Source organism: Ciona robusta, chromosome 5, assembly GCF_009617815.1.
Source record: "Ciona robusta chromosome 5, ASM961781v2".
Classification (NCBI taxonomy): Eukaryota; Metazoa; Chordata; class Ascidiacea; order Phlebobranchia; family Cionidae; genus Ciona; species Ciona robusta.
In genome coordinates this window covers 3,471,199-3,485,530 of record NC_143239.1, presented here as the reverse complement: position 1 = coordinate 3,485,530, position 14,332 = coordinate 3,471,199, and the positions used below count along the sequence as shown (strand labels likewise).

At 33.6% G+C, this 14,332-nt stretch overlaps 2 protein-coding genes across 3 annotated transcripts; one reads left to right on the top strand and one right to left on the bottom strand.

Annotated features, from left to right (window-relative positions):
* Positions 1-887: 887 nt before the first annotated feature.
* Positions 888-11,980, bottom strand: LOC149735663 (major vault protein-like). 2 transcript variants are annotated; one of them, XM_089879125.1, is made up of 18 exons: positions 11,794-11,980; positions 11,375-11,507; positions 10,955-11,150; positions 10,407-10,527; positions 9,223-9,354; positions 8,779-8,873; positions 8,379-8,504; positions 7,677-7,841; positions 7,146-7,243; positions 6,854-6,977; positions 6,459-6,600; positions 5,170-5,260; positions 4,389-4,586; positions 3,714-3,861; positions 2,792-3,003; positions 2,200-2,443; positions 1,715-1,903; positions 888-1,473 (listed from the first exon to the last, which is right to left on the bottom strand). In XM_089879125.1, exons 1-18 carry the CDS (start codon positions 11,810-11,812, stop codon positions 1,288-1,290), a joined length of 2,619 nt encoding a protein of 872 aa, XP_089735251.1. In that variant the 5' UTR covers positions 11,813-11,980; the 3' UTR covers positions 888-1,287. The 2 variants fall into 2 exon arrangements, with proteins under 2 accessions (XP_089735251.1, XP_089735252.1); XM_089879126.1 differs by having other exon boundaries at positions 11,375-11,492; positions 11,794-11,978.
* Positions 11,981-12,499: 519 nt separating this feature from the next.
* On the top strand, positions 12,500-13,980 carry LOC149735662 (uncharacterized). Its single transcript, XM_089879167.1, has 3 exons — positions 12,500-12,770; positions 12,944-13,072; positions 13,768-13,980. Exons 1-3 carry the CDS (start codon positions 12,747-12,749, stop codon positions 13,894-13,896), a joined length of 282 nt encoding a protein of 93 aa, XP_089735293.1. The 5' UTR covers positions 12,500-12,746; the 3' UTR covers positions 13,897-13,980.
* Positions 13,981-14,332: the final 352 nt, after the last annotated feature.

The following is a 14,332-nucleotide window of genomic DNA, read 5'->3' as shown; positions in this document are numbered from 1 at the left end:
ACCAACGACCAACCAACCCTCAAAACGCGACAACTTGAAAACCGAAGCGCGCTCTCGAAGGCAAACACACACGAATGACGTCATTTTAACAGGCGCGCACTGCGCAGAGAAAGAAGCGAACGAGACTGGATAGAAAGAGTAAGTGCACTTGAATGAAGTCGACCCAGTTGCGGCAGGGTATATTAAAAGCGCATGATATACAACACAGCGGACGCTGGTCTGACTCCCCTCTGAGCTCACTTCTAAATAGGAATACACAGTGCCACTATCGCGGTAACGACCTAAACAACATACGCCTTCCAATCCAAAGCCAATTAACTGAAGAAACGAGATAAGCTACTTTAGTTCGTGATCGTAGAAACATTAGCGTTTGCAGCTGCGACTGGCCGTAAATATATGTTCTAGAATTTCCCCGTTTACTGCTAAAGCGTAGTAGTGATTAGATATTTTTTGTGGGGGCCTTCAACCAGAAATCAATCACAATCGCATTGGAATCTTACGCTTGCATGGTTTGTTACAATGGTAATCTGGTCATGGATTTAGTTTATAGGGATGCATTATATGACTATAATAACACGTTTCTAGCGCAAAAAGCTATGTATAGTACTGTGGGGTAAGATGGGACACTTTTAGCACATAATATCTGATTATCCGGATTGTGTTTTAAACAATTAACAACGGTCCATGAGAGTCGTGAGGATACGTTTTTTTTAATTCTTTGAATGTTCTTTGTTTAATACCAAATAGGACGAGAAAATAGATAGAAAGGTGTCCCTTCTTCCCCACCCGCACCATTTACAATTTATCCAGACTCTTTTTACGACAGCAACCATTATTACATAGAGAACCGATGATGTATACCTTGATCTACAATAGGAAACACAGAATGCAAGTGATTATATATTATATTGAACAGAATAGTGGAATTGAATACGTATCACAGGACGACATAGTAAATGTGTTTTGAACTACTCAACAACAGAAAAGCAACAGAAACCCACAGCTATATAAAGACTGCATATACATGTCGAATGAAAAATTGCAGACTGAAAGAATAAAGTGCTAAGGGAAAACAGTAATTTACGCCGAGTGAATTTTATCATATTTAAAAAAAAAGTTAATCATACTTAAACCAAGGTTCTTGTTAAAATCTACTGAATAAGTCACACAATATTACCACACTATTAATATCACAGACTAATTGAAATACAGAAGATTTTTACATGATTAGTAGTATATTGGTTAATATTGTAGTTTATGTACAAGTGACCAGTGCTTCCAGTTCATTTATTCATCATCACTCTCCTGTTCTACTTTACGTGCTCTCTTTGTCTGGTGCAACACTGCAGGTACCTTAGCAGCACCACCAGCAGTGGCACCTAACAAACCATTTGCTGTGTTGAAGAGGTTAATAGGCGATTTTCCATCAGTAAAAATGGTTGACTGGATACCAAGGCTTGACAGTAGTTTAACCTAAAGAAATAATATTAGTTTAAAAGCAATTTTAAGTTTTTTATGGTAAATTATACCATCAAAGTACATTAAAAACAAAATAAACTGCACAAAAACTCAACAAACTTAAATAAATTTTCTACCAACAATTGACGATAATATCAAATAATAAGGAAAGTGGAAATTTATACCATTTTCTTCACAGATTAGTTGAACTTTAAATAAACTAGAAGAAATCTATTTATGTCTTGTGATGTCATACCTGCATTTCCGGTCCAGCGACCGCAATTGCTCTTATTGTATCTGCTCCAATTGCATCAATTGTGTCTTTGAATTTTCGTGTTTCAATTTCAGCAATCTCTCTGTCCTTGTTCAATTGCAGTTCATTCTGTTCCTTCATGTATTTCAACTCAGCATCTCTTGCTTTGGTCAGCCTTTCCAGTTCAGATGCCTAAAAGAATCATTGAATTAAACTAATAAACCAAAGTGCCCATATGTATCCTTGGAAAACACACCTAATAGGATACCTTAATGTCTAACTGTATAGCAGGGGAAATCTCAAACCGTTAAGACCACAAAACCAAGAAGTCAGAATCTTTTTCAGACTTATTATACCTGGCGGCAACAGCATAAATATATATACCTAATAAAATAAAAATTTCCCTTTCAGCAACAGACAGAAATCTAAGACTACTTTATTTTGCTACAGAAAAAAGTCAGTCATAAAACACAGAAGACACTGCATACCGCTTCAATAGATGCAGCATTAGCTTTCAACCTTGCTTGTTCAACAGCAGCTTCTCCTTCAATCCTTGCAGCTTCAGCTCTGGACTGAGCTTCTGCCTTTGCTTGTCCTGTGCTCTCAATGGCAGCACTTTGAGACTGGAGTTCCAGCAAATCTCTTCTGGATCTCTCAGCTTCTGCCTCGTCAGCAATTTTCTGCCGCTCGAGGCGGCCACGGGCTTCTTGCTCTGCACGTTCTGCTTCATGTCTTAAAAAAAGGTTTTAGATAGAAGGAACAAGCACTTTTGTATTGATCAAGAAATAAGGGCATTTTTAGAGGTTTGGACAGAAGAATGACTCTTTACTTTATAATGTCATAAAGTTAGAGAGCACATATGTAAAAACTGCAGAAGTCTTTGTTATATTACTTTTATTTCTATTTATTATAGTCCACAGCACCACACTGCTTCACACCACACCAAAAATTAATCACATAGTTACAAAAGTCGTAACTTATAAGCAAACACAAGGTGTGTGAAAGAGAACACTGAATTTATAACAATTGTCATTTTCATTCCCTACCACACAAGGATAAATAAGTTACATTTATTCAAACCTGGCTGTGGCTTCTTGAGAATTGGTTGTAATTTCGATAGCAAGTTGCACAGACTTCACAAGGGAGTCTCGTGTGCGCTGGTCCACTGGTTCAACAGACTGGATGTCGATTGAAGTAACCACGAGACGGTTTTGTGGGAACTCGAATCTATCTTTCACCTTCCCTTTGTCATCTATCCCGAATACAGACGAGCGAATGATGCGTGATGAATTCTGTGGGGATAAAAAGGCGAATAATGAGGTTTAATGTGCGAAATGTATTGTAAAAATATAGGATCATACGTAATGAGATTCGTGTTCTCTATAAGGGCGAGGTCCTACAATAACCATGTCATGGGACCTTACAGTTAGGCCAGAGATGAGTTCTGTTTCTACAGTGAGTATACACCTCAGATTTAGACTAGAGAATAATTTGATATTTATTCTATATGGGTGAGGTCCTATAGTGAGCATGCCATGGGACCTTAAGATTTAGGTTAAATAATATTTTTATATTCTTTTCTAAATGAGTGAGGTCCTATGTTGAACATGCCATGGGACATCAGACTAGGCCAGGCATGAGTTCTGTATTCTATTTTTTAAGTGCGAGTGCAGTTCTATAGTAAGCATACTATGAGACGTGGGATTTATACCAGGTATAATAATAAAAGCCATTGTGGTGCAAAATAAGCTTTGTGATGTCATTGAGACATGTGATTGTTGCGCCATTAAACTCTCATGGGTTTTCAACTATAACATTGGTATTTAAAGAAAGTGTTACTTAAACAATTGGTCGTAATTCAATAATGAATAAATGCCATGTCTTATTTCAAACACCTCATGCCTGCTTCGTACCACCAAGGATATAACTTTGTGTGTGAACTTTTTGGCTTTGATATAATTTATGATACTTTATTACAAACTTATACAAAACAATTACTGACCTTGTGAAAATCATCAAAGCTAACAGAAGCCACTGCTCCTCTAATACGCGATGCAACAGCTTTACATAAATCACCAACAAAGTCAGGCACACTGAATAATTTTGCTGCTTCAGATTGGCTTTCAACTGCTTTAGAGATATCAAAATGCCTGAAATTTTTAAATATATTTGTAGCAACACAAATTAATAGTAAAGTAAAATGACTGAACTGGTTAAAAGCTGGGTAAGAAATACAAAATATATATATAATTATTTTTAAACATTGTTTTCTTTAAGATTTAAGCACATAAAAAAAATTCCAAATAACTTTATGGCTGATAGGTGTATTTCTAATTGAAATCTTCTTAAAATAGAATACTGAACCTCTTAAGGTTGCTTACCAACGAAAAACAAAATTTGTCTATAGATAGTACTCAAATGTGATCTAACTAAAGGTACCACCAAAGTTTCAAAAAACGAAGCAGCCAATAAGATGACTATGTGTAAACTAATTTCATTTTTGCTCTAATGCAATACAAAGGTACCACTAAAATTTCAGAAAACAGTCCATAAGATGACTATGTGTAGACTAATTTCATTTTTGCTCTAATGTGATCTAAAAGTACGACAAAGTTTCAAAAAATGAAATAGGCTATAAGACGAATACATTCAATCTAATTCTATTTTCTAAACCAACCAATTATAAGCAAGTTGTAGAGAAAGACGAGCGTGATCTGCTGTTTCTATGGTGATCACATCCGTGCAGAAATCTGGTCCCAACAAGAGAGCAAGAGCTCGGATCACGTTGGGGCGTTTTGGTTTGCCCCCGGATAATGAGAGCTGGGTGAATTGCTCATCGGGGCCGAGCATTACAAGGTGGGGGCCGAACACAACCCTGTGAGGGTGAGGGGGAAAGGTGAATTTCAAAAGGTATGATGTTGGTACTTGCAATATTTTTATATATAATAGTTCACGCATACTTTTGTTACTATTAGCAGACTAACTTAATAATAATTTAATCTAAATGGCTCAATTGTCTGATAGGTGTAGCAACCACGCTTATTTTCTTTCAACTAAATGTAAATATGTTTTTAACTGTAAGCGTGTTTTAACAACTGTTGTTACGTCAATATATCCTGCCTTTCTGTTTAAAATATTTTAAAATCTTCGCTACCGTAATCGAAGAGACAGGTAAGGTTATTATTATTATGGTTTTCCAGTTGTTTATCTTGTTTATAATATACCAGTAAATATCTTAAAATCATTAAGGTATTTTCTCATTAAAATATAAAATGCTGATTATTAAAAACTGAAAATATTGTGGGAAACCAGAACAAAACAATAAATGTAGGTTCTTAAAAATAAAATGCAAAAAAACTAGTGAGACTTATAATATGCCTGACAGTAACAGCATATATCATAAACATGCCCTTAACATCTGTATAACATAGATATCAAATAAAAAAGGTTTAATCTACCTTGCTTTCTTGTTTTTGTAATCATAGATTTGCACACATGCATTATGTGGGACACGGAATGTGACAACTTTAGTTTTATCTCTTCCACTTGCTGTAAGGAAACAGGATCATAAATATGTGTGCTGGGTTTTTTGCTGCTAAAACTTTATATTTTTGGGATTTTCGAGATAAAGTTTTGTGGTTTTCAAGCTATGAATGAACGTATGTAACTTACTCTATCCTCGTGTGGCCGGAAAACAGTCGATATAACACAGGTGTTCATACACCTCGTGCCAGCTTACGAGTTACCATGTATGTTACTTTGTAGGTGATTATTTATTTGGGGGGATATTTTCATTTTTTTAGGTATGGCTAATAATTTGGACAACCCATTAGTGACCACTGGGTTGGAGCAATTGCCGTTAAGTGTCTTGCCCAAGGAGACATACCCCACAGTGTTAGCAGTGACAAGCCTTGAACCCATTACCTCTAAGTTACAAGCAGGCGCGCTAACAACTTTGCCACGGCGCCGGACAATATAGTTTGGTGCGATTCACTTGCCATTTGATAAAGGTCAAATAGCAAGTGACATTATTTTCAGTCTGTATCCCAGATATTTCTGTACCTAATGAAAGAATGTGATGACTGTTTTAACTCAAATATTAAAATAATAGTGATACTGTGTTAATGAAGTGTTTAGTTTAAAATGTTTTACTAATACTACAAATCAAACGCTGTGTGCTTTTGATTTACCATTTGACCAATGTGTAGCAATCACACTACTAAATATTGGTATTTTTGATATCATGCAACTTAACTTCTATTGGCCTAAGCAGAGTCTGTAATGGTTGTGCGTCTTGTGCACTAAAGATACAGTTCATGGATTGAAATGACATTCCTGGATCAATTACTACAAAAACAAGCAACAAAATTTACCCTCTAGTTCAGTGTTTCTCAAACAGTGTGCAGCAACATTAGTGTGCCAAATTCATCAATTTTTAGGTGTGCCAATAATTTTTTTGAAGCCCTGACTTTTTGGAAATTTTTTTTTTTTTTTACATACTAATTCGGACAAGGAAGAAACTATTACAGAATGACATTTTTATATCAAACTTATACATATTCGTTTTTTTGCAGTGAGCGTGACATTATATAATTTTGTTTCTTAGATCGCAAAAGTTTGAGAAAACTGAAAAAGTTTGAGTACCACTGCTTTAGCTCAATGTAGGGCAAACTTTTTGTCTCAGGTACTAAAGCACATAAAAACACAATGTACATAATTTAAAAATGTAACAAAGTAACAGTAATACCAGGTGCTGTGTTCCTGGTTCCTCTGTCTGCCATTGGATCTCTTCCACTTGCTAGGAGGCCCTCGACGGTGGATGAGAGGTTCTTTTCCCATAACTCCTCATCTTGAGTAAGCATGTAAGTGTGACCACATACACTACGCACCTGCAGTAAAAAGACATCAATTTTGAGAGTTCCCTGGGAAAAAGTAAAACACTTGCAACAGAAATAGCCAAATTTTAATGTATGGCTAGAAGCAGTGTTAATTGTTTATATTTTTCTGAAAATTTTTTTATGTTTTCCGTGTTTGGATTATAGAAGCCTCAACAGAACGCAGATCTAAGTTTAGTAAAAATCCTACATTATTTCTCAGAAATTTCAAAAGTTTTTAATATTTGTAAAACACAGACACACCTACCTTTCCCGTTTTCATTTCCCTCACATAGATACCTTCATTCTCATCCAAATAAATCGATTTACGCTTAGCGAATACATTAACTTTAACCGGTGGAACATATTCACAAGGTCCGCGTATCATCCACCTAAAGAAAGGTTCATAAAAAATCTTTTAAACTGGCATAAATTTCAGGTCCTTGATTAAGACCTCACTCTTCCCCCACATAGAAAAGAACCATACTTAACAAAAAACTTCAACAAAATAGAAAAAAAAATACTAAAAAAAGATATAAACAACTATATTTGCCACTCACTTGTCACCAGGTTTACGTTCCCTTTCATTCTCATCATCGTAACAAAGTTCGGCTGCTTTCAAAATCAAACCCTCATCCTCACCAAGGACATAGACATCCTATAAAATAAAATAAGCATATGAAGATTTAATAAACATTACAAATACAATAAATAATATTAACAATTTTCTTGAGTTACGTCACTCTTATCTTTTAAAGCTGCATTTTAGTAGATTGCACATGCTTTTGTATCTTTTTTTGTCATTTTTTTCCATTTTTATAATGCAAACGTAAGTAAGCTTGCAAGAAATATTTTAATACACATGCTAATAACGTTCTATATTTACACTAAATTGGACCATGCCAAATTGCCGATGCATTTTTTTGTTTTCACTTGCATTTGCCCACACATTTTATGCTTATTTTTGCCTATACTATAATATATTTCACGCATTTATTTTCTAGGCCCATGTAATTGATTTAACCTATACATTCTAGGCTTATTTTTGCTTATACTATATTCTTAACTTTTTACTATCACCATTAATTTACCTGAATCCCTTTTTCAAGTTTTTCTCCCGGTTGAATAAAGAATGAGTTCTCCCCTTTGATAAGTTTTTTATTCCCAAGCTGGTTCTTCCCATTTGCACCAACTGGGTTGAGGATAACACAATACTGACGACTGGTCAAGGTAGTAACATTCACTATTCCCATCACCTGGATAATAAGGTTATTAAGCAAAAAGACCTATTACTTTTAGGAAATATTTATTTATTTATCTATTTTTAACAAAAAAAGGGTATTTTTACCTGACAGTTTATATCCTAACAAACTGCAGAAAAAAATCTATAAGGTTATGTAGTAGTTGTGACAGTTAGAGGATAAAGCCTAGCCTGTTTCCAAGTTTAGTGTAAAGCTAGTTTATTATACCAAACTAACGAATGACTAGACACTAAGGAACCATTGTTGAAGGAAATTAGTATGTACAACATTTTACACGAAACTAGATTCCAACATCATTGAGCGATACAACATGTGGCATTGATTAATAACAATGGTGTCTGCGGTATAATGGTGGTGATTGTGATGTTAATGACAACGTCAACAATACTAAGAAAGAAAACAGAATTATTTACAATATTTATCATACAGTGATACTTTCATGATGTAGTAAAAACTCTTGATTTAGTATATAAAGAGGGTCTATATTTAGCAACCGTTTTGGCACAAAAGATAAATGTTTATCAGACTTACCTCTTCATGCACATCAGGAATATGAGCCTCAGTATCGGTCATCTTGATCAACCATTCTTCTCCATTCTTCCTCTTCTGATTCATGAAGTCAGTGAAGGTTCTGGTGGCTTGCATGTGCAGTGCAACCTGAGAAATATGGGAAAAGTAGTTAAAACATGAGACAAAATACAAACTTTTGCTTCCTGATACCTGTACGTTTAAACAGGCACAAAAAAACACTAATCGAACAAAAGTGAAAAGACAAAATAACTAAAAAAGTGAATTACACTAGATGCACAGACAGCTTTTTTAATAAAAATAAATAAAATTATCCTCAAAAAAATTATGTTTGAAAGTTAAAAATTCATAAAATGCTAAAAAGGACAGGTTTTCATTTTTAAATGAACATTATTTCCTTTACCTTTTCTGTTAACACATAAGCATTAACTACATCCACCACTTCTTCATATGCACCAGGTAGATAAGCCCCAACCTTCTTAATAAGCCACTCCTCACCTAGGTGGTGGAACAGTGACAATCAGTAAATCATACTTGTCAATAAAAAAGGTCCAGCAGTCCAGAAGGACACAAACATTTTAAAAGCATAGATACAGTCATTCTCTGCTGTGATCAAACGTACTATATCGAATTTCAATAAAAAAAAATTAAACATTTTGTTGATAGAAAAACAAGATTTAAAAATACATTCAGATTGGTAAAATATGGAACACCTAGTTTTAAGTAACATAAGACATTTACTTTACTAAAAAAAGTGTAACATCAGTAATGGTCAACTCTGGGCTATATTTTCGGTCCCCTGCCGTGCCTTACTATAGAACCTCACCCCTTTGAAATATTTTTTTACCTGTGACTCTATCTACACCATCCCTGTCTTTAGTTTCTTTCCTTGCTCGAAGCTTAATAGCTTGGTTACGCTTGATAACAGTTGCACGAATTGTCTCCTCAATAGAAACCTCTTTACGTGGTATATAGGTACCTGGAAATTATTACCTGCATTAATTCAATGGGATAAGCCATAAAGATAATTAATAATTTGATAAACTTTGTTTGTACCTAATAGAATTTTTTTTAATTTTATTATTTTAACAGGATATGCATTAAGGGTAATTTTAAAATATTATGTTCCGATTTTTCCATAGCTCGTGTCAGGTTGTTTTTAAAAGAATTTTTTTTATTAATTAAGGCTGTCATGTTATGTTATTTTATTTAAATTTTTAATAAAATGCAATTTGAGTTTGCTTCATGTCTTCAGAGGTTAGATCAAAGCTTCACATTTTAACTGCTCAACCAAATTTTTATAGTACTTTAACATTACATAAATGATAAAATGTCAAAAATAGTTTTAATAAATTATTTTGATGAAATTAAAGAAACACAGAGAGCAATAATCATAAAGTGTAAAAAATAAGCTCCTTCCTTTGTATGATGCATCAATGACTTCAAACTATGTTAAATTACCAACACAAAAGGTTGATTATGAGTCTGGACCACACTGTAACATATCATATTGTGATGTGTACAATAGGCATATATATTCATGTATTGTGTATAGTACTAAAGTCATATTGGATACTGGATATTTATTAGAGCTTAAGTTTAAGCTAAATTACATGTTGTTGAATATTGGACAGTAGCACACAATAAACTACATGTTATAATATAGTGTACTGTAGGATCAAATATAATGAAATATTTAACAGGGGACTGAATTTTAAATCAATATGTAGAGGCCAATAGGCTATAAAACAGTATTGTTAATCAATAGAAATAGAACATACTTTACTTATAAAAAATGCAGATTCCACTATAAAACATGCATTATATATATTTTAGTATTTTAACACACTTTTCATAAATTTTAATACTTAGTGACCAAAATGCTATTAAACAATATTGGTAATCAACACAAAATAACAAAAACTTTTATAAACTGGAGAGTAAACTATAAAATTGAACACATATATTATATTATGTATATATATATATATATATGTATTGTGTATTGTAGTATTTCAAACACATTCTTACCTGGACCTTCAAACAGCCATTCATCACCAGCCACACGATGAGTGTCATCTTCATCAAAATCTAGATCTGCTCGAAGCCTCAGAGCTGTGTTCGCTGTTACAACCCTTAAAGGGGTAACTGCCTACAAAGAAATAAACAAACAATGGTAAAACATAATAGTGAAGTCTCCCATTACTTTGATGATATGAAGTTAACAGTTTATGTTAACTTGATATAAGATTAGTTAGAACCAGAGGTCATACAATGCCAAAAATATATGAATCTAGATGTTACTTTTGTGTAAAACATGTACAGGCCAAAACTTTATACCACATTTAATTAGACAAAGAAAAGAATAGACAAAGAATTTTTTAAATGATATGGAGCCTTTTTAAACAAAATAAACAATAATAAAAAATAGGTGAATTTCCACGGACTCAAAACATAGACAAACAAGTTAACTAAGTTGGATAGACAGACTTTAGCCTACATTCACAACTTCAATCTACCTTATTAAAAGAATTACATATATGTATACTATAAAACACAAGTTAGCCAACTTAACAAACCGTTTTCAAGACTTCACCAGGATACAAAGGAAAAGGATCTTGAGCTAAACGAATCTCCTGATCAGCGTGATTTAATTTAGCTTGGCCAGATGGATCAAGTTGAATTTGGTCATCAGCATTCTTCGCAACTGGGTTTTGGATGACACAGTAGTGACGGGGTGGGATTGTTATCATGCGCTCGGGACCAAAGATTACTCTGAGAGATAAAAATAGCAATAAAAATAGCTGTATTAACAAAATGTTTTGTTACAAGTTTAAAACACTTTCAATTTTTTATATTGTCCATTGATGGATATCAAATTTTATAGTCAGTACCATTGACAGCAAGTTCAGCAACCATACATCGGTATGGTAGATGTAAAATAGTTTCGTCAGAAATCGGAATTGTAACCCAGAGTTTTTGGCCCAGAAAAAAAATACCTTTCATTATCTTGACGTATGTAGGTCTTTGGTCCAATCTCAAGTTTTGTGACATTGGTGTTTTGATCCAAGACATGGATGTAATAATATGGTGGAATGCGATAAATCGCTTCTTCTCCTGAAACAGAGATTCCTTAAATAAAAAAAAATTGATTAAAATGAACTACTGATTCAGGAGGAGCTCACTTTTCATTCTTTATTTAATTATTCTTTGCGTAAAAAAGACTGTTGGTAATTGTTTATAAAACGACCAGCATATTTAGATATTATGTGCTAATGTATCCCATCTTACCCCACATTACTATATTACTGATATATTAATATGCACACTTCCACACGGGCACAAGCGACAAGCCTACTCAATACATTATCCTAGTAAAAGCTTAAAATACACACAAAACCAAAAAATCATAACAAACCTTGTCTTCCCTTGCTCATTGTTTTTAAATAGTGATAAGATTAGGCGCAACAGAATGAAGTCTAAATCTGGCGATAAATAAAGCTTACATTAGTACCCTATTAAAAAATATTTACTTGATCGTTTGCCATTCGAGTTAAAAAAACTCATGGTAAAGCCTGGTTACAGTGGTTATAGAGTCTAGGACGTCACTCTAGACCAACAGAACTGTAAACAGCGTCACGAGTTACCGCATCGCCGGTTATCGAATCGAAACTGTTGTGTTTACTCGTTCGAGATATGAATATGCAGGATACATTCTATCAACGGCCCGAGTGGCTAAACTTTTATACACGTGTGTGTTTAAAATGTGACAATCATTAAAAACCCCAGTAGTTGAATTATGTTTATTTTGAATTTCTTGTTTATGTAAGTGTAAGCTAACATGTGTTTTATTGTTTATTATGAACAAATATTATTCATAGATGGCAGAGTCGAATCAAAACTATATGAAAACATTTGTTTGCCGTTCTACTGCATCATTCACACATTGCACCACTCGATGCAATTCAAGGGAAAATGCCAACAACTCAGAAGTCAAAACCAACGTCCAAAACACATTCAGCGTTTTTTCTTAAATTTCTATGTTGAAACGCTTCACTGCACAATAATTTCACACTCGAATAATTTTGTAAGGTCGCGACATCGACATCACGTACACACAATATACAATTCAATTCTGATTAAATCGCAGTTTTGCAATATTTGCAGCCAATCTTTGGCGTGTATGGAACCTGTACGTCTATAAATAAGTTTATCCTTGTAGAGAATAAGTTGTGCAAAGCGCAAAATACAAAAAGTTCCTTAAACCATTTCACAATCTTATATTTACCGTGTAAGAATTTTAGGGTAAACCAGAAGGTTGTGTTGTGTTTGCAGATTGGCAGGCTAAATTTTAAGTTTGAACTGTTTACTATGTCTTTATTACGTGCTATTCGGGTAAGTGATTAAATTAAAACATTATCTATGTGTTATGTAGAAGGCTAGAAGGAGCATGTACCTGTTGGCTTTTTACCAATATTAGAAAAACAAAATTATATACTAGTTTATGATGGTTTAATTGGATTATTTTGGACTATGTTTGCAATTTTGAATTTTATGTATTTTTGCAGCCTGCGCTTTCCCAATACCGACGTGGCTTTAGTGAAGTTGCTGAAGTTGGATGGAAAACAAGGAGCCGAGAAGAGTTTGCAAGAGCTTTTCCAAAGACTGCAGCGAAACAAGATTACCACTTAAAGATGGTATATATGTGATTTTCTTAAGTATTCTACAAATACATTTAACATAAGAAAAATATAGGCGTTACAGCGAGTGAGAAAATTTAATGTTTTCCAATCATGTTAACATATATCATACATGAACTATTGTTTTGTCAAAATACATGTATTCTATTTTATTTTTAAAGATGTATATATATATATATATATATATATATATATTATGTGATATATCCGAATAATATTAGCCGTTTTATCTTCTCATGTAAATACTCTTGAAACAGTGAAGCAATTGTTTTTAATATATTATCCATTATCCTATAACATATTAATCTTTTAATAAAGTGTCATTAATTTAAAGAATATGAATTATTGGCTTATGCTAACTTTATATAAAATAGGCAAAATTGTAGAATATATCCTGAAAGGATTGTAAATGGTTATGCTTCCAGTAAATTAGTGTTGTGTAGTACTGTTGGGTAAGAATAATATGTAATACTGTTAGCACCTAAATTCTATGTTTTTGATTGTGTTTTTAACAAGTAATTACACTCTATAAGAGTCGCTAGATGTAAATTTATGTAAATATTATTTGTTTATTACTAATTGGGGAAATAAAAAAAATAAAAACATATCCTATTACACAACCCTACTATATAATATTATACTGTTGAAACTGTTCTCATATTTTATTATAATTAAATGTTGCATTACTCCAGTTATCAGAGGCCAAGTTACCAGTTCATCGAAGTGGAAAGTTTGATGACATACTTAACAAAGGCCTCTATGCAATCCTGACTGGCATGACTCTCAATACCATCGTTTGGTTCCTGATGTTTAAGAAATAATAAGCTCAACTTTTATCTATTGTGTTCCGGTTTGAAAAAAATCGTATTTTGAATAAATTGTTGGATTAAACTGTTAAATGCGGATTTTCAGTTGTGGATTTTGATGTGGTTATTGGTTAGTATTAGAGAAGGGGGTCTTGTCGCATATGACGTCGGCACGTCATGGTACAAGGGTTAGAGACAGAGGACCTTGCCTCTAACCGAAAGGATAGGGGTTCATGACGTTTTACGGTGGTACCACCATCGTGGACGTATGTGTCTTTGGGCAAGATCCTTTGTGGCAATTGCTTTAAACCAGTACTATATTATGTGTTCGTACGTTAATGTTGTAAACATATACAGCATTTAGAGTGAGATGGGATACCGCTAGCAAGTAGTTCCTATATTTCTTGATCGTGTTTTAAACAACTAACACAAGTTACGACTGAATGGAACG

Coding starts and splice junctions, on each gene's coding strand:
- LOC149735663 (XM_089879125.1), bottom strand. Junction 4,587..5,169: donor TACAAAAACAAGAAAGCAAG/GTAGATTAAACC, acceptor TCACCCTCACAG/GGTTGTGTTCGGCCCCCACC. Junction 3,862..4,388: donor CTACAACTTGCTTATAATTG/GTTGGTTTAGAA, acceptor TAAAAATTTCAG/GCATTTTGATATCTCTAAAG.
- LOC149735662 (XM_089879167.1), top strand. CDS start 12,747: ATGTCTTTATTACGTGCTATTCGG. Junction 12,771..12,943: donor CTTTATTACGTGCTATTCGG/GTAAGTGATTAA, acceptor GTATTTTTGCAG/CCTGCGCTTTCCCAATACCG. Junction 13,073..13,767: donor AAGATTACCACTTAAAGATG/GTATATATGTGA, acceptor GCATTACTCCAG/TTATCAGAGGCCAAGTTACC.